The sequence below is a fragment of the Danio aesculapii genome, chromosome 23 (genome assembly GCF_903798145.1).
Source record: "Danio aesculapii chromosome 23, fDanAes4.1, whole genome shotgun sequence".
NCBI lineage: Eukaryota > Metazoa > Chordata > Actinopteri > Cypriniformes > Danionidae > Danio > Danio aesculapii.
The window spans coordinates 2,589,487-2,613,300 of record NC_079457.1 but is presented as its reverse complement, the minus strand read 5'-3'; the positions used below and the strand labels follow the sequence as shown (position 1 = coordinate 2,613,300).

General features: G+C 37.9%; 1 protein-coding gene across 1 annotated transcript in view; it reads left to right on the top strand.

Moving 5' to 3' along the window:
• tec (tec protein tyrosine kinase) overlaps positions 1–22,556 on the top strand; it is a 41,536-nt gene extending 18,980 nt beyond the window's left edge. Inside the window, exons 7-18 of the mRNA XM_056449680.1 lie at positions 4,071–4,261; positions 6,264–6,329; positions 6,574–6,628; positions 8,409–8,488; positions 8,577–8,710; positions 9,005–9,079; positions 12,597–12,768; positions 16,561–16,777; positions 17,056–17,120; positions 19,094–19,212; positions 21,079–21,236; positions 22,152–22,556. Of these exons, the coding sequence (XP_056305655.1) occupies positions 4,071–4,261; positions 6,264–6,329; positions 6,574–6,628; positions 8,409–8,488; positions 8,577–8,710; positions 9,005–9,079; positions 12,597–12,768; positions 16,561–16,777; positions 17,056–17,120; positions 19,094–19,212; positions 21,079–21,236; positions 22,152–22,232 (1,413 nt within the window). The 3' untranslated portion in view covers positions 22,233–22,556. The remainder of the gene's footprint in view (positions 1–4,070; positions 4,262–6,263; positions 6,330–6,573; positions 6,629–8,408; positions 8,489–8,576; positions 8,711–9,004; positions 9,080–12,596; positions 12,769–16,560; positions 16,778–17,055; positions 17,121–19,093; positions 19,213–21,078; positions 21,237–22,151) is intronic.
• The last annotated feature ends 1,258 nt before the right edge of the window (positions 22,557–23,814 follow it).

Sequence of the window (23,814 nt, the reverse complement as noted above, 5' to 3'; positions counted from 1 at the left end):
CTGTACCTACATCAGCTTGATAACCAGTGCCTTAATTGACCAAAACCAGCTTGTGTAACAAGTGTAACTCATTTTTTTATTTGGACTCAAGTCTCATTCGTTAACATGGAGGAGGCGGGGTTTATGTCTTGACCCGCAGCCAGCTCCCAGGGGGTGAAGGTGTCGGGAACTTCACTCAAAAGGAGGCGCAAGGCACACCCGATCTGAAGCTGTTGAAATGAGGCAAAAAGCTGTGACGTGACAAAATCCACATGAGTCTTTGGCTAGACGAATGTCCTGAACTGCATTTTGATAGGTCAGAATTAAAGAGCCCCTATTATGGGTTTTTGAAAATGACCTTCATGCAGTGTGTAACACAGCACTAAGTAAATGAACACATCCAGCTGAGGTTTAAATCTAAAGCAGCATGTTTAAAACTATTGATTCTTCAGCTAAATATTTGACTCAGACTCGAATAATAGAATCGAGTTGGGTTCGGATCTTTTGTTTGATCGCATTGACGTTGATGCAGTGCATCACCAAATATGTACTTCCAGTTCCTGTAAAATGTGCACGCTCTTTCACCTCAGACACTAGTGGAGGCGCAGGGGATCACGGGACTGATCATGACTGAAGATGACGATCACTAACAGATGGCAATTCGGCTGTGGGGAATAAAGGGTTGAAGTTCACTTTCACAACAACACCACGTTATAGCCAAACTAGAGCTGTGTTTGCTCCTGTCATTTCTCTGACGATTGATACAATAACCTACGCTGCAGCACTGAATTCGCCGGCCGTTTGCTATTGAAGGAGCAGCAGACTTTGTCAGACTTTGACAGGGACTTTGTCAGTAACTGTTACAGTTCATATGGAGCAGTTTCTTCTTCCTCCAGATCATAACATGTAAGTGTCATTAAAAGTGTTGTCTTGTTTTGTGTAGTTTGCAAAATATGTGTGTAATTGTGTGTTTATAAGTTTTAATCGCCCCATGCGGCTTGTAATCACGCTTCTATTATAGATCAGTGTATCTCTCAGGTAAAATCCGAATGGGCTGTTCACATATCACGTCCAAAACCACATTAAAAACGAGACGCGTGCTTCTTCCTTTACCGATTTTAAGTGCGATTCTGAACTGCCGATCCTCTGCTGCTTGCCTTTGCTATGGCCACCATCAGCCGTTCCTAAACACGCAGCGTGGCCAATTTTCAAAATAGTTCAACACAGTGTAGATTAATACTGAATGTGTGTCGTTGTTATTACTTGGGGTTATGGTTAAGAGTAGAGTAATATGCTGGTGTTTAACTGCATTGCTTTAATACATTCCTGCATTGGGCTCTCTCATACTCTCTGGCTGCTATTTCATAGCCGTGGTGGGCTTGTGCTGAATGCAGTCGACCAGTTGCAACAGACTGGGTCATCACCGCAGATTAGCTTCGTGCTAAGGAGGGGTTTGGGAGCAAATGATTCGCTGAACGATTCATACAGGAGTCGCTGGGATAATTAGGTAAAAATAAATGCATATTATAAGAACATGAAAGTGTTTTTTGACCTTGCATACATATTAGACTGTTGTTGGAGACCCCCAAAACCAAAATAGGACCTTTTTAAATGCAAAATAGGGGCTCTTTAATAAGCAGGAAACTGATGTGTGCAACACACAGAAGAAAACAAAGAGTGGAGGAAAAGTCAGCAGGCAGTACAGACCTCCTCACCACTCCACATTTGTCTGTGACCTGCTGTAATTATGGTAAAATGTCGAAAATGTCATCCCAGAATGCCACAGCTGACTACGGCAGCTGGTTTGGTTAAAAAGCTGTTCTTTTTGCATTTGGGTCAGTTTGAGGTTCGTTCATGTTCTCACCACACTAAAAAATATGACAAAGTCGAGACAACGAATGTTTTAAGCTACTTTCAGGTTTTAGCTCTTCTTATTTTAGCTGTACAAAGTTTAACCTGATATTTTAAGCCAGTTTTGACTCATTTAACATGCTCGTACCCTCCCCCCACGCCCCCCCCCCCCCTCTGGCTACGGGCCAGTTTAAGTTGTTGACTTAGAAAAGGTCATGTGGTTTAACTAAGAAATCTCTTCAAATAGACATCTCTCCAGTGTTGGTTTGAAAGCGGATGGAGACCATCTCTTTGTACAAGTGTTGATACACTTGTTTGGTCTGCTGTTGGTGTGCACACGAGTACAATTACTGCTTTCACACCTGCCCAAACCGACCACACCAAAAAAAGCAAATGAACTCTGCCATGCGTTAACATGAGGTAACCCTTATTCTTCGGCTGAGATCATTTTGAAACTGCATTTTGGAAGTTCGAGCCACTGAGCTTCATTGAAGTTTACTATATAAAGACAAATCCTGCATGCGTTCTTTCAAAACCTTCATTTCTTTCTAGACTGAAGAAAGAAAGAAATTATTATCTTGAATTATGAGGGGGAGAGAAAACTATCTTCGTGATAGTCTGTGTGAACTAGAAGTAGCAGACACTATTATTTCAGTATGTTGATGTACTTCCTACTGCACTGAATATTAAGTAGGGGGTGGGGCTTTCTTTTTGCGCATCATGGCAAACTAACAGAATAGACCCTTTTCACAATGACGTCACTTCACTTCCCCCTATCGGCTGCTCAGTGTATTTTCAGTTCCAGTTTACCTTTAAATGAATGGGAGACTTCTCTGGAAAATTTGCAAATATAAAAATTAACATTACACAATCTGATTTAAGACTTTTATTGGTATTGTGCATTTGTATAAATGTTTCTTTCAGTACTAAACTGCTTTCTGAGTTCGAAAATGATTCTTTAAATTATTATGAAAGGTATAAGCTATTGTTTATAAAGGAAAGCATATGTTTGCAAACTTTTTACTTATTAATTAAGTTTATTTCCTCAATTATGGATTTATTTTTACTTTAATGCTGCTCTGAAAATACATTTATATGATCTGTTATATGTAAATGTTCCAGCTTGAGTGCAATTCTTTATTAAATCTTCTTATATTACCTCACCTGGTATGTCTATAAATGAAACCAGTTTCAAAATGTATTATTTACTGATCTATTAATGTTTTGTTCAGTTTTTCCACCTTTTGGGTGGATTTAATTTGATATTAGTTCTATCTTTTAATTAATAATACTACAAATAAATTCATAATCTAATAATACTGAATTCAAGTGCGGTCTTCTTGGTGTTATTTTTGCAATTGTAAAGTTTTATAATGATTTTGTTTGATTATTAAGAGCCAAATACAACATTTTTATTCTATTACATTTAATTTGAATATTAAATAGACATCAATGTTTTATGTTCATGAATAAAATACATATATAGAAAAAAATGTCAGAGAACTGAGCAGTAGAATGTCAATAATATGAATGTGTTTGGGAATCAGCTGTCTACTGTATACAACCACAGTAAAACACCCTCAGTTTTATTTATTTTTTATTCATCAGGACACAAAAAAATAAATAAAAATTCTGACATAAAAATAATGTGCAGCACCCGTGTAAACATCTGAAATCTTTATTTGACAAATACTGACAAGTCCATACCAACTTCATCTGCAGTAAAGACACAAAGCAATATACTCTCTGTTTAATGTTCCATGTTCTTGGTTGAAGCTGAAATCTGGATGATCCGTGAGTTTTTTTTAGATGTCAGATGTCTCACCTTGAATGCAGACAACAGAAAACCGCCGTAGTCACAGTCGAACTGTTTCTGTAGTAAATATACAGCTGACTGGGTGAGTTCTCTATGGGGATTTCTGTGTAGGTGGATGTAACGATACACTGCGTGGAGTGAAAGCAGAAACCGTGTAACGTCATGTGAAAAGGGTCTATATAAACTAACAGGCTAAAAATATTGTGGGTGGAGTGACAAACTGACATCATCAGAGAAGGAGCCAATCCAAATGCAGATGCTCAGACTGAAGATTCCCAAAACTAACATTTTTATTTACAGTGGAACTGGTGCAGATCTATTGTTCACCAATGTGAGCCAGCAAAATAAACATTGTGAATTTTGATTTGATATAGACTTTAATGGGTTTTATCAAGTCTTTAATTAGTTTTTTCTTCACCCTAAGGGTCGACGGCCGCCTCCTCCACCCCCAGGGGAGACGGAGCAGGGAGAGGAGGAGCCTGAAGAGGAAGTGGTCATTGCACTCTATGACTTTGAAGGGCTGGAGCCTCATGATCTGACCTTGAAGACGGGCGAAGAGTATGTCATCCTGGAAAAGTGTGAAGTCAACTGGTACAAGGCGCGAAACAAAGACGGGTACGTCTGAATGAATAAATGTCCACCTTAAAACTCTTAAATGGTGCTCAAGCATGAGGTCCAAAAGTGGTTATTGTGTGTTTTTATTATGTATTAAAGGAACACTCCAATTTTTTGGTTAATAGGCTTGTTTTATTCAGACACTAGATGGCGCCAAACAGTCAAAAACACAAAGCTGACAGAAACTAAAACAGCTGATGGAGTATACACTAACCTGCGCATTATTCAGACACTAGATGGCGCTAAACAGCCAAAAACACAAAGCTGACAGAAACTAAAACAGCTGATGGAGTATACACTAACCTGCGCATTATTCAGACACTAGATGGCGCCAAATAGCCAAAAACACAAAGCTGACAGAAACTAAAACAGCTGATGGAGTATACACTAACCTGCGCATTATTCAGACACTAGATGGCGCCAAACAGCCAAAAACACAAAGCTGACAGAAACTAAAACAGCTGATGGAGTATACACTAACCTGCGCATTATTCAGACACTAGATGGCGCCAAACAGTCAAAAACACAAAGCTGACAGAAACTAAAACAGCTGATGGAGTATACACTAACCTGCGCATTATTCAGACACTAGATGGCTCCAAACAGCCAAAAACACAAAGCTGACAGAAACTAAAACAGCTGATGGAGTATACACTAACCTGCGCATTATTCAGACACTAGATGGCGCCAAACAGTCAAAAACACAAAGCTGACAGAAACTAAAACAGCTGATGGAGTATACACTAACCTGCGCATTATTCAGACACTAGATGGAGCCAAACAGTCAAATACATAAAGCTGACAGAAACTAAAACAGCTGATGGAGTATACACTAACCTGCGCATTATTCAGACACTAGATGGCGCCAAACAGCCAAAAACACAAAGCTGACAGAAACTAAAACAGCTGATGGAGTATACACTAACCTGCGCATTATTCAGACACTAGATGGAGCCAAACAGTCAAATACATAAAGCTGACAGAAACTAAAACAGCTGATGGAGTATACACTAACCTGCGCATTATTCAGACACTAGATGGCGTCAAACAGCCAAAAACACAAAGCTGACAGAAACTAAAACAGCTGATGGAGTATACACTAACCTGCGCATTATTCAGACACTAGATGGAGACAAACAGTCAAAAACACAAAGCTGACAGAATAAAACAGCTGATGGAGTATACACTAACCTGTGCATTATTCAGACACTAGATGGAGACAAACCGTCAAAACACAAAGCTGACAGAAACTAAAACAGCTGATGGAGTATACACCAACCTGTGCATTATTCAGACACTAGATGGCGCCAAACAGTCAAAAACACAAAGCTGACAGAAACTAAAAGAGCTGATGGAGTATACACTAACCTGCTCATTATTCAGACACTAGATGGAGACAAACCGTCAAAACACAAAGCTGACAGAAACTAAAACAGCTGATGGAGTATACACCAACCTGTGCATTATTCAGACACTAGATGGAGACAAACAGTCAAAAACACAAAGCTGACAGAATAAAACAGCTGATGGCGTATACACTAACCTGGGCATTATTCAGACACTAGATGGAGCCAAACAGTCAAAAACACAAAGCTGACAGAAACTAAAACAGCTGATGGAGTATACACTAACCTGCGCATTATTCAGACACTAGATGGCGGCAAACAGCTAAATCAATTTCTCTATAGTGTATGTGTTTGGACTGTGGGGGAAACCGGAGCACCCAGAGGAAACCCATGCCAACACGGGGAGAACATGCAAACTCCACACAGAAACACCAATTTACCCAGCCGGGACTCAAACCGTTGACGTTCTTGCTGTGAGGCGACTGTGCTAACTACTGCACCACTCTGCCATTATTCAGTCGTGTATTGTTAACTATTCGATGCATGATTTGGTCTAAATTGTGATTGTTTGTGAGCTTTGCTTCTGAATATGGTTGGGTAGTTGTATATGTTTTGTCACTGTACAGTGTGACCCAGTATGATGTTGTGTGTTGTAGAAAGGAGGGCTACATCCCCAGCAACTATGTGACTGAAAAGGCATCAGATAAATTGGAGCAGTTCATGTAAGTGTGTGTGTTTGAGTTTGTGTGTGCGTATTCATGTTTGTGTGCGTGTGCATGTTTGTATGTGATGTTTGTGTGTGTGTGAGAGAGAGAGGGTGAGAATGGATGCTTGCATAAGTGTAAGTAAGTGAGAGTGTGTATGTGTGTTTCCGTGCCTGATTGGCGTTAACTATGTGTGTATAATTGTGTCTCTGTGTATTGACATATTTTCGACTTCAGTTGTTCAGTGTGTTTTGTGTTGCAGATGGTTCAGTAAAAATGTGAATCGCAACAAAGCTGAAGAACTGCTCAGGAAAGAGGTGTGTGTGTGTGTATCCGTAGATTACTCAAATCAATTCATCTTTATTTCTCTAGCGCTTTTACAATGTAGATTGTGTCAAAGCAGCTGAACACAGAAGTTCGAGTAAACAGAAACTGTATCAGTCCAGTTTTCAGAGTTGAAGTTCAGTTCAGTTCAGTTCAGTGTGATTTAATTTTCACTGCTGAAAGTCCAAACACTGAAGAGCAAATCCATCCATGCGCAGCTCCACAAGTCCCAAACCTAGTAAGCCAGTGGCAACAGTGAGGAACAAACTTCACCAATTGACCAAAGTGAAGGATAAAAACCTCGGGAGAAACCAGGCTCAGGTGGGCACAACCAATTCTCCTCTGGCCAAACTTCATGTGTGGAGCCGCAGTCTAGGCGCCGGCGGCTGGCGGGTGTTCAGTCTGGCCCACAGGATCAATGCGGAGACTCGTCTGTCACTGGGGTCTTTCTGGAATCAGTCTTACGCTGTCTGCTCCTCCATGACCACCACAGCATCTGCTCCGGATACGGCCTGGTCCAGGATTATGGAGACCTGTAGAAGTCCTCTATAGTTGGCATCCTCTCTTCCCAGGACTTGGATCACATTAATGTCGCTGCTGCACAATCTCTAGAGGCCTCGGGATGAGTATCCCTTGGTGGAAATAGAGAACAAGGAAAACAATTAGCGTAGCTGCTGTTCATTGTGAATTTGAACAAGAGATATTAAATATCAGTGCAAAAGGACGTGCTATGAATGAAAGTAGCAGTTGTATAAACAAACATGTAAAGCATATGAGTATTTCCAACGAAATGTCTAGTGCATTAATATGATCATATTTTCCAGACCTGGTAAGAACTCTGGCAGTTGCATTTTGTACAAGCTGAAGTTTGTTAATAGAGGATGCTGGGCAGCCAGCAAACAGTGCATTACAGTAATCCAGCCTAGAAGTCATAAAAGCATGGACTAGCTTTTCTGCATCTGAGATGGATAGCATACTTCGTAACTTAGCGATATTTCTCAGATGAATGAAAAGTATTGTGACGTGATATATGATTTTTAAAAGTTAAATTGCTGTCTAATATGACACCCAGATCTTTTATAGTAGAGCTAACGCTAACTTTGTATCCCTCTAGTTGCAGGTTGAGTTGTGAGATCTGCTGTGTACAGGATTTAGGCCCAATAAGTAATAATTCTGTTTTGTCTGAGTTTAAGAGAAGATAATTGTTGGTCATCCAGTCTTTAACATCTTTAATACACTCAGCTAGCTTAGACAGTTCAGGCATCTCATCAGGTTTAGTTGAACTATATAATTGAGTATCATCTGCATAGCAGTGAAAGCTGATCCCATGTCTTCTAATAATGTCTCCCAGGGGTAGCATGTGTATTGTAAACAGCAAAGGACCTAAAACTGATCTTTGAGGCACCCCATACTTTACTGGCCTGACTTGTAAAAGCTGTCCATTTATATTCATAAACTGGTTACGGTCAGCTAAGTATGACTTAAACCATTGTAGAGCCTGTCCCTGGACACCTGTAGAATTTAAGCGATTTATGAGGATATTGTGGTCAATGGTGTCAAATGCGGCACTAAGATCAAGTAATACTAGTAACAAGATGCATGCTTGGTCAGCAGCTAAGAGTAAATCATTGGTTATTTTCACTAATGCAGTTTCTGTACTGTGATGAGGCCTGAAACCTGACTGAAACACTTCAAAAACATTAGTGTGGATGTTCTGTACAGTATAAGTGTTGAACATCTTACTTAAGTGTATGCACATGTGTGTGTGTTTAGGGTAAAGAAGGTGGTTTCATGGTTCGATTGTCCAGTAATACAGGGACATACACTGTGTCACTGTACACCAAAAGCTCAAGGTGAGAGACGCTTACACACACACATACACACACAGACTCGTGATGTGATGCTGATGGTGTGTGTTGGTTGTGATGGTGTGGTTTTCAGTGATGGAGCGGCAGCGGTCAGACATTACCAGATTAAAGAAATACACGCATCACCAAAGCAGTTCTACCTGGCGGAGAAGTACATCTTCACCAGCATTCCTGAACTGATTGAGTATCACAAACACAACGCTGCAGGTGACACACACACACACACATGCTGATTATGCTTTGATGTGAGATTCAGCAAAGCAGACACATTTAAATGGTTTTATTGTGTGCGTGTTTGTGTGTGTGTGTGTGTGTGTGTGTGTGCGTTTGTGCATGCATATCTGTGTGTGCACATGCATGTTTTTGTGTGTGTTTGTATTTGTGTGTGTGTGCATGCATGTCTGTGTGTGTCATGTGCATGCATGTCTGGTTGTGTCTTGTCTGTGCATGGATGTCTGTGTGTGCATGCATGTCTGTGTGTGCATACGTGTGTGTGTGCAGGTCTTGTTTCCAGGCTTCGTCATGCTGTCGGTGATCAGAACAGAGAAGCTCCTACAACAGCAGGATTCAGCTACGGTAACATGATCACACTCATCATGACTGTTCATATTTACTGATATAATACCAGCATACACTCGTACTGACCCTCTTACTGCATCTGCATTTGTAGAAGTATCACTTTCACATGCTAAATTAGAGGGGGGGTGTGTTTAAAGGCTCTGTGTTATATTCAAGAACCTTCATACATATTTTTTACATATTAGATTTCTTTTAAATGCAGAATTGCTTGAAGAATTTTTTGTGTTCAGTAGACGTCTAATAGACATCCAAACATAGACGGCTTGGCTAAAGCAAGGCTAAATTTGTATGACAACTGAAATTTAGCCTTGTTTTAGTCAATCCATCTATGTTTAGATGTCTATTAGACGTCTATTAAATGGAAAAAATTCTTGCTCTATTTTTGCAGTATTGTGTTTCATAGACGTCTAATAGACATCTAAACAGAGACAGCTTGGCTAAATTTGATCTGTCAAGTAAAAATCTAATAGACATCTGAATATAACCCCAAATTAGGCTAGTCATCAAATACAGAGGAATGAATAACTGCAAATGTGAAGTGTGTCTAAGCTTTGTATTTGATGACTAGTCTAGTTTTGGTATATTTTTATATGTCTATTAAATTTTCACTTGACAGCCCAGATTTAGCCTTGTTAGACGTCTATTAGACTTATTTTAAATGCAAAATAACTTGGAAGCATTTTATGTGTTCAATAGACATCTAATAGACATCTAAACAGAAACAGCTTGGCTGAAGCAGGGCTAAATTTGGTCTGTCAAGTGAAAATCTCATAGAAGTCTAAAAATAGCCCAAAACTAGACTAGTCATCAATTACTGAGTAATCAATGATTAATCTAGTTTTGGTCTATTGTTACATTTTCACCTGACAACCCAAATTTAGCCTTGTTTAGACTTCTATTAGACTTCTTTTCAATGCAAAGCTGCTTGGAAGTATTTTTTGCATTCAGTAGACATCTAATAGACATCCAAAGAGAGACAGCTTGGCTAAAGCAATGCTAAATTCGGGCTGTCAAGTGAAGATCTAATAGTCATCTAATAGACATCTAAAAATAGACCCAAATTAGTCTAGTCATCAAATACAGAGGAAGGAATGAGTACACATGTAATGTCTGTCTAATTTGCACATTTGATGACTTGTTAAGATTTGGTCTATTTTTAGATGTCGATTAGATTTTTACTTGACAGTCCAATTTTAGCCTTATTTTAGCCAAGAAATGTATAAGACGTTTAGACATCTATTAGACTTCGTTTAAATGCAAAATAGCTTGGAAGCGTTTTTGCATTCAATAGACATCTAATAGATGTTGTGCCTAAACCAAAGCTAAATTTGGGCTGTGAAGTAAAACTCTTAATAAACGTCTAAAATAGTTATTTGATGACTAATCTAGTATTGGTCTATTTTTAGTTGTCTATTAGATTTCCACTTGACTGCTTAAATTTAGCCTTGTTTAGATGTCTGTTAGACTTCTTTGCTTGGAAGCATTTTTGCATTCAGAGACATCTAATAGACATCTAAACAGAGACAGCTTGGCTAAAGCAAGGCTAAATTGTGGCTATCAAGTGAAAACTAATAGACATCTAAAATAGCCCATCAAATACAGAGTAATGAATGAGTACACATATGAATTCTGTCTAATCAGAGTTTTGATGACTAGTATAGTTTTGGTCTATTAGATTTTCACTTGACAGTCCAAATTTAGCCTTGATTTAGTCAATTTGTCTAATGTTAGATGTCTGTTGGATGTCTATTGAACACAAAGTTGCTTGGACGGGATATATGATGATTGTGCCTAAGCTTGTGCCGGTATTCGGTAATGCGATAAATCACGGTAATGAATATGCACGATATTGTTATCGCGGGCACTTCAAAATACCGTGAAAAATAATAGATCCGAATTTATATTCTTAGAACGCGCCTTAGCTTATTTTCCATCAACCGCTTGAAGAAACACTGCGTATATGCTGCGCAGAACTGATGCGCACTCTGATGTAAACAATCCCCACATGTAGAAGCCTTGTGTGCGCGCCGCCGCTGCCACCGCACTAAAATCCTCACACGCAGGGGCGTACTTGTCATCTGGCAGACCGGGCACTTTTCCGGTGGGCCGACGTACTTTTTGGGCCGAGCTGATCATCGTCTTATGATTTGATCGGCCCATAAAAGGCTTAGCAGCCTATCGTTTTTTTCTGCGTTATTGATTGACGCTGCTGTGATCTGTGACTCTCTGAAAGTAGATGCTTTTTTTCCCGGACAGACAGACCGGGCCGGCCCATGTGACGCTCTGCACCCCATTGGCTCATTTCGGTATTGACATTGGGCTGGCCCAATCACAAACTCCTATTTTGGACTCGTGTGAGCGTGCGTCGTCTGTGTGTATTTGTCAAAATAGTCGAGAGTCAGAGAGAAGAAACGCAAGGGAGGCGCAGAGAAATCGCGGGAAATACACCGGCGTTTCATTTAGCGATTCTGAAAAGTTCTCTGTTCATTCTAGTACATGGCTAAAACGCAAATCACGTGACCACACACTCTCTGCCCAGAGCTGCAGCCACTAGTTCAGCGGGTAAGCATAAACCCCAGGTGAGAGTTTAGTGCATGTCAGACAGTTCATCTGCTGGATGATCTCATCTCACTATAGTTGTTAAACGTGATATTGAATTCATCTTGTTGTCTCTATCTAACATTTCTTATGTCTTTTGAATCACTTGTTCTCAGTTAACTGTTTTGGCTGAGTGCAAAGCTAATATATTAATTTATGTAACCACATACACTGATTCTGCACATTGACTGATTGCTTACCTTTATCGTTTAAATTTAATGTACGTTATACTGTTATAATGGCCATTATTGGTTATTAAAACTCATACTCTGCAAAAGAGACAGTGTAAATCAAATATCAAAATGAAACAAATTTGACTTATATTATGTTTTCAATGTTTAGATAGTGAAACAGCAAGCAGGATGAGGTGAAAGAGGTTAAAATGTAACACTGTTCCCTTTGAAGATTTACCCATGCATTAGCAGGCAGTTTTTGTTATGTTTATTATTGAATATAGGCTGAGTGAATAGTGTATTGAATAAGCTAAATTGACTGTAGTGTATGAGTGTGTGTGAATGAGTGTGTATGGGTGATTCCAATATTGGGTTGTGGCTGGAAAGGCATCTGCTGCATAAAACATGCTGGAATAGTTGGCAATTCATTCCACGATTGCTGATCGAAGACGGTTTCCCTTTGCACATTCACTTTGATATAATTGCTCAAGTTTACTTTTATATTGTGTATTGTTTTATTTATATTTATTTGTATTTAAATGTTTGAAGTACTTTTAGTTAATTAAAAAGTTATTAAAGTTACTAAGTTGACGAAACTGAAGTTTTTTGTGTTTTTACCTGTTTCTCTAGTAAAATTACAATATCGCGATAATACCGTATACCGTGATAAAACTCAATCAATTAATCGCAGCATGAAAATGTGATACCGGCACATGCCTAATTGTGCCTGATATTGTGTGCAGATAAATGGGAGATCAACCCATCGGAGCTGACCTTCATGAAGGAGCTGGGTTGTGGTCAGTTTGGAGTGGTGCGACTGGGTAAATGGAGAGCGCAGCATAAAGTGGCCATTAAAACCATCCGGGAAGGAGCCATGAGCGAAGACGATTTCATTGAGGAAGCTAAAATCATGATGTATGAGTTACACACACACACACACACACACACACTCTGAAAACTCACAGTAGTTTTAATTAGATCTGAAGGGTCGGGATTGAGGCCAATTAATGATCAGAATCAGCTCTCATAAGCCCAGTTCATAGTTATTATAGTTTTGCAATTATTAATGGCTAATTATTTGATTTATTTCACTAAGGTTTTCGGTGACAATATTTTTTTGACCAATAGTTTTAGTCTAAAAGATGTCAAAAAGAAAAGAAGAGTTATGCATTTAGTGCCACAGGAAGTGACTGAAACAAATATTATTGGATTGTCTCTTTTTTTTTTTGACTGTGGAGTTTTTTTAATGAAATGATCTAACTTAAAGAGATATTCAGATATTAATTTAAGATTTATTAGTGCTGGGCAAAGATAAAAGTTTGTTTTGACATGTATTAGGCATGGGCCGGTATAAGATTCTGATGGTATGATAACCCTGGATAAAAATATCACGGTTTCACAGTATTGTGCTCACTCCTCTAAAATAGATTCTTTTTAAATGTCTGGGTAAAAAACAAACACTTTTCCCCCTTTGAACACAATACATTTTATTTTGAGTAACATTTAAAATATTTTGGAGCAGTAAACATGTCAGGCTAAACAATTCAAATGAATCATTAGGCTGGCTTGAGAAACAAGCCAACCTACTGTTATCCTTTCTAAACTTATTATTTTATTTTTTATTTTTTTTATTCTTCTGAGACTAAATTTGCAAGACTATCTCCTCCTAGAGCTTTCGAGCTATGACCACCAAACTCGCACTAGACCTCCAAACTATTCTGACTCGCGTTGCTATATCTTTTCCGACTGATCCGACTTTCGGTTTTCCGAAAAACGTCCCGGGATCGTCGGAAAAATCCCATAGACTTAACATAGGATCAAACTTTGTGAGCTCATAACTCTGCATCAGACTGTCGCACAGACTTCTAACTGGGCTCATTTAACTCAGACTATCAATCTGCCAATGACTGATCACCTTTAAACTTTCTAGCCACGCCCTAGCAACCACTTTTGGACCCTAGAAACTGTCCCATAGACTTCCATTGCAAAAGACTGTCATTGACTTAACATTGAATCAAACTCTGTGAGCTCATAACTCTGCATCAGACTGTCCTACAGACTAATGACTGAGCTCATTTAACTCAGACTACCAAACTGCCAATCACTGATGAGCTTTTAACTTTCTAGGCACACCCTAACTACCAGATACTGCACCCTAGCAACAACTGTCCCATAGACTTCCATTGCAAAAGACTGTCATTGACTTAACATTAGATCAAACTTTGTGACTTCATAGCTTTCCATCAGACTGTCATACTTATGGGTGAGCTTTAACTTCTATCTATCTATCTATCTATCTATCTATCTATCTATCTATCTATCTATCTATCTATCTATCTATCTATCTATCTATCTATCTATCTATCTATCTATCTATCTATCTATCTATCTATCTATCTATCTATCTATCTATCTATCTATCTATCTATCTCTTGATCTATCTATCTATCTATCTATCTATCTATCTATCTATCTATCTATCTATCTATCTATCTATCTATCTATCTATCTATCTATCTATCTATCTATCTATCTATCTATCTATCTATCTATCTATCTATCTATCTATCTATCTTTAAACTGTTTTAACTATCTATCTATCTATCTATCTATCTATCTATCTATCTATCTATCTATCTATCTATCTATCTATCTATCTATCTATCTATCTATCTATCTATCTATCTATCTATCATCTATCTATCTATCTATCTTTAAACTGTTTTTAACTATCTATCTATCTATCTATCTATCTATCTATCTATCTATCTATCTATCTATCTATCTATCTATCTATCTATCTATCTATCTATCTATCTATCTATCTATCTATCTATCTATCTATCTATCTATCTATCTATCTATCTATCTATCTATCTTTAAACTGTTTTAACTATCTATGTATCTATCTATCTATCTATCTATCTATCTATCTATCTATCTATCTATCTATCTATCTATCTATCTATCTATCTATCTATCTATCTATCTATCTATCTATCTGTCTGTCTGTCTGTCTGTCTGTCTGTCTGTCTGTCTGTCTGTCTATCTATCTATCTATCTATCTATCTATCTATCTATCTTTAAACTGTTTTTAACTATCTATGTATCTATCTATGTATCTATCTATGTATCTATGTATCTATCTATCTATCTATCTATCTATCTATCTATCTATCTATCTATCTATCTATCTATCTATCTATCTATCTATCTATCTATCTATCTATCTATCTATCTATCTATCTATCTATCTATCTATCTATCTATCTATACATTCATACTTTTTATAACTACTTTAAACTAAATAAACTATTACCAACAGGCTTTCACAAGCCAGCCTCAAAGTTTGTCCTCAAACTTTAATAATCTAGTTGATCCTGCTGTCTTCATTTGTTTCAACAACACAGATTTCTTTACAGTTTAAAATGGCGTCTTTGGATATCTTTTCTGCTGTAGATACTGCTGTCTTAAAAACACAAACCAAAAAATAAAAGCGTAAATAAAAATAGTATATACCGGTATACCTTAGGAACAGTATAGCAGAACATTTTTCACGGTTTTAAAACCTTGACTTTTCCAATACGCGGTGTACCTTGAAAATGTATATGTGTATGTGTATTATATATATATTTGTCTTGCATATGTGATACACACACATATAAACTAAATTATACTACAAAAATGTGTTACGTATTTTGTTTTATATATAATTTTCCTTCGGCGTAGTCCCTCTATTCATCAGAGCTCACCACAGCGGAATGAATCACCAACTATTCCAGCATATGTTTTATACAGCGGATGCCCTTCTGGCTGCAACCCAGTACTGGGAAACACCCATACACACTCATACACTACGGCCAATTTAGTTAATCAATTCCCCTACAGCGCATGTGTTTGGACTGTGGGGGAAACCGGAGGAAACCAACGCCAACACGGGGAGAACATGCAAACTCCACCCAAAAATGCCAACTGACCCAGCCGGGACTCGAACCACTGAGCCACGGTGATACAAGCAACTTGTATCATTTAATATATATTTTATATCTAAAATATAAATAAACATTTCCTCAAATATGTGCATGCATGTGTGTGTATATACAAAATAAATATCTATAACACACACACATATTATGTCAAAGCAAACTTTTATTTTGAATGCGATTAATCCCAATTAATCATTGCACAGCACTAATGTTTTATCATATATTAATATGAAAATCATATTTAAATGATCTTATTGTATTTATTTTTAACTCATTGTTTTTATGGACGTAGTTGTTGCTGACATGGGATGGCAAAGGGGAGCTATTATGCAAAAATCACTTTCATAAAGGGTTTAAGCACAGTTGTGTGTCAGCAGTGTGTGAACATCTCCAGCCTCTAATGGTAAACATGTATTAATTGTATTGTTTATAATCAGACTTGATCAAAACAGTCTGCAGAAACACTTTGATTGACATTCTCCATTTATACGTGTCATCAGAGGGGGAAAGCCCCGCCCACTAGTGCCCATCTCTCCCTCATTAGCATAAACAGCAGCCCTGAGTGAGAAGCAGCCGTCTGGCCATTAGAGTGTTTGAGCTGCTGAAGATAATGTCAGCTAAAAGGATTATAGATGTGGAGTTTTAGATAAGCACACATGAACTCTCCATACACTGACGCATTGCAGATTACAGATGATCTGTTGGTGTTGTGTGATGGCAGGAATCTGTCCCACCGTAACCTGGTGCAGCTGTACGGCGTGTGCACGCAGCAGAAGCCCATATACCTGGTGACGGAGTTCATGGAGCTGGGCTGCCTGCTCAACTTCCTGCGGCAGCGCAGAGGAACGCTCGCGGCTCAGGACCTGCTGGGAATCTGCCATGACATCAGTCAGGGGATGCAGCATCTGGAGGAGAACAGATTCATCCACAGAGACCTGGTCAGAAAATACACACACACTCTCTCTCTCACACACATATACTCGTAGTAGCGTATTAGACCCCGTTTTGCCTTCAGAACTGCCTTAATCCTTTGTGGTGTACATTCAACAAGCTACTGGAAATATTCCTCAGAGATTTTGCTCCATATTGACATGACAGCATCACGCAGTTGCTGCAGATTTGTCGGCTGCACATCCATGATGCCAATCTCCCGTTCCACCACATCCCAAAGGTGCTAAACATTACGAATGTCCTCAAAGTCAGTGTTGTTTTCCAGGCGGCGAGGAACTGTCTGGTGAACACCTCGATGGTCGTCAAGGTCTCAGACTTCGGGATGACCAGGTGAATATGATTAAAATCATGTCTGTTTATAGTGGATCAGCGTGCATGTTCTGCTTTCACACGCAGCATCACACAGTAACAGTCATCTAAATCAGCTTTAGGTCAATTCAGGAACATTAAATTCACAAGATTTAGCCACATTTAACATTAAAATCCAGAATATTTACCATTTCTTTGTTTATATTAGAACACTGTTTATTAGGCGCCGCTGCCCCCGCGACCCAGCCCCAGAAAAGCGGATGAAAATGAATGAATGAATGAATGTTTAATGGATTTTTACAAGTTAAATAGAACATACAACAAAGTACAGTAGATCTATCATCACCATCACCCAGGGCTGGACTGGGACAAAAAATCGGCCCTGGCATTTTGGGACAGAGCAGCCCACTACATTCAATCAAAATGCCACCCATCTGTGCACGCCCTTGAATATGTTTACCAACTCCCATTCTATAAAAGTAGGAAATAATGAGAGTTGACAGATTAAAAACTTACATTTTTTTATTTATTATTATAATAAAATTATAATCCACACTGGGAGTCCCTCTTGTGTGTGCCTGTGTGTTTTGAGGGAGCCTATATTAAATAATGAACATAACAAAATCTGCCTGCGGATGCACACAGTTAATGTTGATTAACCTAATAAAGATAAATAATAAAAGCAATGTGTCATAGATGCTTAAAAATGTTTAAATCAACAATGAAACATCAAACATAGATTAAAGATTGTACATAGTCAATCAAATGAACTTTAAACAATTAAAAAATGCAACAAATATTTGTTTGGGCCCGATCTACTAATACTATTTTTTTATATTTAGTTTTGTTTTGCTTAAGTTGCACACTAGTTTGGTCACGTATAAATATCATTATAAATATATTGTATAAATAATATTGTAACTATAAGCCTACATCATGCTGACGATCAAAAACAAAATGCCATGATATCTCATGCAATTGTCCTCTGACCGAGTGCATCTTAAAATACATGAATGACACTCCTCATAGAGCTTGAGTAGCACATTCTTTATGATATATAATTTGTAAAATAGACTTGCGGGTTAAGGAAACAGCATAGGAGGAAGTTGCCACGGGCCTTGGTGCAGATGAAAAGTTTTTAAAAAGTATATTTATATAGACAGATAGGTAAATAGATAGAATAGACAGTAATATATCGATCTTTGCAACAGTTGTCGATCCGCTGAGCGCTGCAGACGCCTACTTGCCTGCTCTCACGCGCCCAAAATGGAAGTTTATGATTGGGTCAGCCCAATGTCAATAAAGAAAAGAACCAATGGGCTGCAGATTATGGCACATGGGCCGGTCAGATCATAAGAAGATGATCAGCTCGGCCCAAAAAGTACGTCGGCCCAGCGGGAAAATGCCCGGTCTGCCAGATGGCCAGTCCGCCCCTGCCATCACCATACATAGTCCCCTAAACACCTCCAAACACCTCCCATATTTACCATTTCTACACACAGAGTAACAAGGTAACATGTTTATGACCATTAAGAAACACTCTTTTTTTGGAAATAGTCTCTTTTTACACTCTCCTAGCATTAAAGTTTTACCATTTTTCGACTTCCATTCGGGTCTGGTGGGAGCACTTTTAGCTTAGCTTAGCATAGATCATTGATTCGGATTAGACCATTAGCATCTCTCTCAAAAATGAAAAAAGAGATGATTTTCCTTTTGACTTTTGAGAGCTTGACTCTTCTGTATTTACAGCGTGTACTAAGACTGACAGAACATGAAAAGCTGCTATTATCTGCTATTTGTTGCTATTCTCTTATTCCAGTGTAGTAATAAAGGAGTTTTGCTGCTGTGCCATTGGTTGCAGCTGGTGTAAGTGGGATTTATAATCTGTTACTACACAGATCTGCATACGACACAAGAACAGTACTGAGCTGACTGCAGGAGCTGATGTTAAATCAGAAAAAAACACTTTATCTAAGATTTCTCTCCTCCTGCAGGTACGTTCTGGATGACCAGTACTGGAGTTCTTCTGGAACTAAATTCCCCGTCAAATGGTCTCCTCCTGAGGTCTTCAACTTCTGCAGATACAGCAGCAAATCTGACGTCTGGTCATTCGGTCAGTAGCTCAGGGTTATGATGATGATGATGATGGTGGGGATGATGATGATGGGGATGGTGATGATGATAATGAAGATGATAGTGATGATGATGCTGATGATGTTGTTGATGATGATGATGATGGTGATGATGATAATGAAGATGATGGTTATGATGATGGTGATTATGAAGATGATGGTGATGACGATGATGGTGATGATGATGATGATGGTAATGATTATGAAGATGACGAGAATGATTATCATACTGAAGATGATGATGATGATGGTGGCGATTATGAAGATGATGGTGATGATGATTATGATAATGAAGATGATGGTCATGATGATGATGGTGGTGATGATGAAGATGATGATGATGATGATGATTATGAAGATGATGCTGACGATAATGATGGTGATAATGATGATGAAGATGATGGTTATGATAAAGGTGATTATGAAGATGATGGTGATTATGATGATGATAATGATGAAGATGATGGTGATGATGATAATGAAGATGATGATGATGGTGATGATGATAATGAAGATGATGGTTATGATGATGATGATGATTATAAAGAGGATGGTGATGACGATGATGGTCATGATGAAGATGATGATGATGCTTACGATAATGATGGTGATGATGATGAAGATGCTTTTGAAGATGACGATAATGATGATCATAATGAAGGTGATGGTTATGATGATGAGAATGAAGGTGATGATGATGATGATGAAGGTGATGTTGAAGATGATGGTGATGATGAAGGTGATGATGTTATGATGATGGTGATGATGATAATGAAGATGATGATGATGATGATGGTTATGATGATGGTGATTATGAAGATGATGGTGATGATGATGATGATAATGAAGGTGATGATGAAGATGATGGTGATGATGAAGGTGATGATGTTATGATGATGATGAAGATGATGGTGATGATGATAATGAAGATGATGATGATGATGGTTATGATGATGGTGATTATGAAGATGATGGTGATTATGATGATGATAATGAAGGTGATGATAATGATGAAGATGATGGTGATGATGATAATGAAGATGGTGATTATGAAGATGATGGTGATTATGATGATGATAATGAAGGTGATGATGAAGATAATGGTGATGATGATGAAGATGATGATGTTATGATGATGATGAAGATGATGGTGATGATGATGATAATGATGATGATGATGATGGTGATGACGATGATGGTGATGACGATGATGGTAATGATTATGAAGATGATGATGAAGATGATAATAATGGAGATGATGAAGATGATGATTAAGATGATGGTGATTATGATGATGAAGATAATGGTGGTGACGATGATGATGATGATGATGATGATAATGAAGGTGATGATAATGATGAAGATGATGATGATGATGGTTATGATGATGATGATGGTGATGATGATGATGACGATGATGGTAATGATTATGAAGATGATGATGAAGATGATAATAATGGAGATGATGAAGATGATGATTAAGATGATGGTGATTATGATGATGAAGATAATGGTGGTGACGATGATGGTGATGATGATGATGATGATGATGATGATGATAATGAAGGTGATGATAATGATGAAGATGATGATGATGATGGTTATGATGATGATGATGGTGATGATGATGATGACGATGATGGTAATGATTATGAAGATGATGATGAAGATGATAATAATGGAGATGATGGTGATGATGATGATGAAGATAATGGTGATAATGAAGATGATTGTCATGATGATGATGATGATAATGATGATGAAGATAATGATGGTGATAATGATAGTGATGATGATGGTGATGCTGATGATGATGATGATAGTGATGATGTTGATGTGTTCTTCAGGTGTGCTGATGTGGGAGGTTTTCACTGAAGGGAAGATGCCGTTTGAACACAGTCAGAATCATGAGGTGGTGCTGATGGTCACTCAGGGACATCGACTCTACCGGCCCAAAAAAGCGGCTCCTCACATCTACAGTATCATGAAGATGTGCTGGATGGAGGTGATGTCTCCAATGGAGTCTTCACAGCCTCACTCACAATCACTAGCGGTGTTTGCATCCACCTTTTTTGGAATATCACATAAAAAAGCTTAATGGAAACGCCAAGATGCGCATACATTTTGATAAAGCTCATAAAAATCAAATGTGCAAAACTGAGTGGGATAAACCTCTCAGTCGATGTGAATAAACTACAATCGAAACAAATATGTTCAATTTTATTTAAGTTACTTTGATTTAACAGATCATGTGATTTAAAAAAAATGCATAACCAGTTTTATAATATTCATATTGTATAATTTAAATTTAGCATCAATGACTACGTTTACATGGACACCAATAATTCGATTTTAATGCGATTAAGACAATACTCTGATTAAGAGTTAACATGTAATCAGCGATTTTTATGTCATAGTAGAGTAGAGTCATTTGCATATTCATACGGGGGAGGAAGCAGGGGGGGTTACGCTCGTTCACGTTCGCTCAGTTTCACGTTAATTCGGAAGTACAAAGAGAATATGCGTAGGATTCAGCATACTTAGTGTTTCATACATCTGATCTTTTTACTGCGTACGCACATTTACAGCTTTGTCCGTTCGAATGTTTTAGTATGAATTCAACGCAGGTCTTCGTACATGAGGCCCCAGATGTGTCCTTCATTAACTGGGAAACAGAGTACGCATTTTGAGGCTGCATTTGAAGGAGCTTTCGAATTTCGTTGAAATGAGACAGCCTTCGTTGCACCGCGATGACGAAGGCCCTTCGAAATGCATCCTTCAGAGAATACAGCGTTTGAAATGAAACAGCTAACGACATGCACAGATGAATTGTTCACCTCAAAACTAGCGATGTGAGCTAACAAAATCAATATCATTAGCTTTGACCTCATATGTAATTGTGTGTGTTGTGTTTTCGCAGAAACCAGACGAGCGTCCCACCTTCTCTGAGACCTCTCTAATGATCACCAATGAGCTGGAGGCCGATGGATCTGCGCCTTGAGCTCTAATCGGACAGTTAGCATCATGTGATCACAAAGGCTCACCGCTGGTTCGGGGCCGACACACACACTCATCTGGATTATTCCGGGGGCCCATATGAGATGTCTTCATCTCCTCAGGAACCGATTCCTCCATTTATCGGCCCTTCAAGACTCTTTTTCCCTGAAGCCCATACTGAAATATGATCTATGCTAATATATGCAAATTACATATCTGATATTCAGTTTCATATTTGGATTTTACATATATAAAAAACAAATCATATATGCAGCTCATGCTTCAGAATGTTGCAAAACTTTTAGTTTACACACACACACACACACACACACACACACACACACACACATATATATATATATATATATACAAATGTGTTTATATATCAGCTATAATTGCGTATATTTTTAATTGTGTATATGTACAGTTAAAGTCAAAATTATTAGCCATTTCTTTTTCTAATATTTCCCAAATTATGTTTAACAGAGCAAGGAAATTTTCACAGTATGTCTGATAATATTTTTTCTTCTGGAGAAAGTCTTATTTGTTTTATTTCAGCTAGAATAAAAGCAGTTTTTAATTGTTTTAAAGCCATTTTAAGGTCAATATTATTAGCCCTCTTATTATATTAGTTTTGGATTGTCTCCAGAACAAACCACTGTTAAACATTGACTTGCCTAATTACCCTAACTTTACCCTAATTAACCTAGTTAATAATAATAAAAATAATATAAATAATAATAATACATTTTATTAGTAATCCGCTTTTCTTAAACTCAAAGCGCTACAAGGTAAAATACTAACAACACAAGGCAGCAAAACAGCACAACAATAAAAAGATGCAATAAAACAATAAGATTATGAACCATAAGATAAAGCCTTTTAAGCTTTAAATGTCACTTTAAGCTGAATACTAGCTTCTATTGACAAACTATATGTAAATATTTGCTAAAAAAATGTATGTAAAGGACATTTTTTGCAATATTTTGTTATATTATGTTGCATATATGATGTATATTTTATATATGTGAAATCCAAATATGAGCTTGTACGTCACATAAGTGATTTGCTTATATATTTCCATAGTCGAGATCTGTATGGACGTGAATGAAGTCAGTCTGAATGTGTTGACCTGCTGAAATAAACCTCAGACAGAGTCATTGTCAATCAACTCACACAATGTATTCCTCTCATTTATTTCAATCGTCATAATTAATTCATGATCACCGACGCTAATTAGACTGTTGATACTCGAGCACGCGCACACACAGAGAGAGAGAGGGAGAGAGTCCGTGTACAGGGACGCGAAGTCGGAGTGCGTGTGTTTGTGAAGGTAAGCCAAACACACACATTTAGAAAGCAAAAGGAAGCAGGGCGGAAGTGGAAACTCTTATGAAATCGGTATTGTTTTTGGGTTAAAGCAAAACTGTGGTTTGAGATGCGATTACGAACATCTGATCTACAGATTTACCTCAGAAATTTTAGATGCTTCGGTTGTTTGTGTGTTTGATTATATTTATAGTTGCCTATATATGATCTTTCACTCTCTCTCTCTGTGTAGATAAATAGAAACAGGCATTTATTTA